General features: G+C 20.1%; 1 protein-coding gene across 1 annotated transcript; it reads left to right on the forward strand.

The window, feature by feature from the left end:
* Positions 1-1404: 1404 nt before the first annotated feature.
* Positions 1405-2304, forward strand: PCYB_003000 (hypothetical protein; the record flags this gene model as incomplete). The annotated part of the gene is made up of 2 exons (XM_004227721.1): positions 1405-1789; positions 1826-2304. 2 exons carry the CDS (start codon positions 1405-1407, stop codon positions 2302-2304), a joined length of 864 nt encoding a protein of 287 aa, XP_004227769.1.
* Positions 2305-3071: the final 767 nt, after the last annotated feature.

The raw sequence follows: 3071 nt of genomic DNA on the forward strand, positions 1-3071 counted from the left end.
AATAAAAAAACAAATTCTATCATTACTGATAGAAGATTTTGATCTTTTTATTTTTCAATATAGAATAATAATTATATTCATAATTATATGGGGTCAATTATAATGTGCTGCAAGCAAAATTTATATTTCTCAAAGTTCATTTTATTTAACATATTTTACTCAAACAACAAATGCATAGTAATAGGCTATAAAATAGATAAAATTTTATTATTTATGTTTTTTTATAATTTGATCTAAAGAACATTGTTCCAATCATTAGATAAAAATAAAAATTCATAAAAAAAAATATGTATATATATTCTAAATGAAAAATGGATTGTATGTTTATTTATGTTATTTTATTAATATATTCATTTAAATAATTTTTTTAATAATATTAAAAACAAATTTTTCAATTACACTAATTTCAAAAATCATTTTATATAAAATTTATATTAATATTATTATACATCCCTTATTATTATACATTTAATATATTTTTGTACAATTAGTTATATTAAAAAAATCAGAGTTAATATTCCATAAGGAAATTTGTAATAATAATGTAACCATAAATCTATGGTTTCTGCATGTGAAAAAATGATGAGGAATTTTGTTAAACATTAGCATATGTTTGAAAGGTATGATATTTATAAGAATTAAATTTTAAATTATAAGAATTAAATGATAACTCATATATTCTATAAGTGGAAATATATAATATATGAATAATAGCGTATTTATGATTAACCATTTATTTTGAATTATGTATATTTTTTACCTTTTTCATGTATAATAATATATTATATTTTATTAAAATATATAATAATATATAACATCATCTAATGTAAAGCTATTAGAATAATTAATCATTAAAAAGATATCATAATAATGTATTAATTGTTTTTACTAGTAATAATTTATATTTAATGTAACAGTTTATATTTATGTATTCAATAATACATTAAAAGATATATAAAAAATTACAAATAATTTTAATTTATTCTTTATTGATAATATAATTACCATAATTCCATTTAATTATATAGACTCAATAAATAATTTCTTTCATATATAATATTAAATAATATATTACTTAATAATATATAATTAATTCTTTTTAATGCATTACATAAATAGTGCTGTCATGAAATATACCTTAAAATGATTAGGGAATATTTACTTATTAATATATAGATTTATCTTTAATTTATTTTGTATAATAACTGAGCATATTTTATTTTATTCTAATTACTTTTTATGTATATATATATTCACATTTACTTATATTAGTAATTGTTACATTATTGATTTTTATTTGGGCAATGGAACATTCAAAATTGATGACGAATGTATGCTTATTAATATACACAATAATTACATATAAGATATTATATGTTATTATATTATTATTATTTTTTTATCATGAAATTTGTATTCATTAAAAATATTATATACGTATTTACATATTTTTTATTTTACTTCAAGTATCCCTTTTTAGAAGAAATCTGGAAAAAGTATGAATTTGATGAAGCTGTAAAAGAGAGTGATGTGACTGATATTTCTTCATTATGCAATGCTTATAGTACTTATATCGATTGCTCTGCAAACGAACAAAATCATATATATATGAAACTTTTAAGAAATTTGAGGAACCTATATAATAGTGATAAATCGGGGGACGATTTTAATAATCACGGTTACAATATATTTTATTGGTTATATTATGGAATAAAGGATGATTATATTACTGATACTATTATTAACAGTATTTTTCAGGCATCATGTAAGCTAATAGAGGATAAATATAGTAAGCCTAAATGTTCTACTTTTACACTCCCTGAAGGCTTCTCTGAAACAAAAATTTTAGTAATGTTATATACATTTATTTATAATATTGATGTTATTCAACAAATATTAACCAATAATATTGATTCTATTATATGCTCTTGTAAAAAATTTATCAAAGAATGTGTATATTCATATAGGTATATGCATAAGCATTACTGTCCAAATAATACGATTACAAACACCAATATGCGTACCTGTCTTCCAGTAAAGAATTTTAAAGAATCTTATGAGAAATATATTTCCAATGAAAACAAATATGAATTACCAGATTTATCATCTAAAACTCCTATAAATATTATAGATTGTAGCCCACCAGAAGAAATTATGTCAGATCCCGTTATTCCAGTACCAAGCAATCAATCAGAACGTTCTATAATTCAAAGCGCATCACATGCTCTGGTAGCAATAGCTGGAATAACTAATCTTTTAGTATTAATATATAAAGTAAATACAATTTTTATTCAAAATTGTTAAAATATTTTAACAGAAATATGTTTACTATGTCTCTCTATATAATTAAAATAATAATACTTTTAAATATTGAAATGTATTTATATTTTATTCTTCTATATTAGTTTACCCCTGCTAGAAGATGGATAAATTGGGCGTTACACGGAATTAGTAGAAGAAAAAACAACAATTTGCATGGCGATGAAGGAAATGAAATATTATTTGGTGGAAATGTACATAATGAATTTAATTCATATAATATAGGATACGACGCAGCATAAGATTTTTTGTGAAATGGACCACTGTAATACAACATAAAACAATCGTTACTGCAAAATTATTATGTATACAGTGACATGTAAATTTTGTTGTAATTCATATAAAAATATCAATAAGGCAAATATATTATAATTAAATAACCTTAAAGAAAGAAAACCTAAAATTCATTAGAATACAAACGAGAAAACAGACTATATATATAATATATCAAAAATAAGCTAAAATTATAATATATATATATAAAGAAAAAGGTAAGGAAATCTATTGTAGTCATTTATAAAATTATACTCCAAATTACGGAATTTATAAAAATAAGTCAAACACGAAAAAAAAAATATATAAGTGTAATATAATATATAATGCACAATTCCTTTTAATAAATGTTTATCATAGATAGAAAGAAAACGCACCGTGTTCAATTTTTTTTTTTTAGAACTTACACATAAAAAATATAATTGTTTATATATATCCTTTTTAATTTATTTGTAATAATAATTTACCATTGTAATTAT

The sequence above is a fragment of the Plasmodium cynomolgi genome, assembly GCF_000321355.1.
Source record: "Plasmodium cynomolgi strain B DNA, scaffold: 0208, whole genome shotgun sequence".
NCBI lineage: Eukaryota > Apicomplexa > Aconoidasida > Haemosporida > Plasmodiidae > Plasmodium > Plasmodium cynomolgi.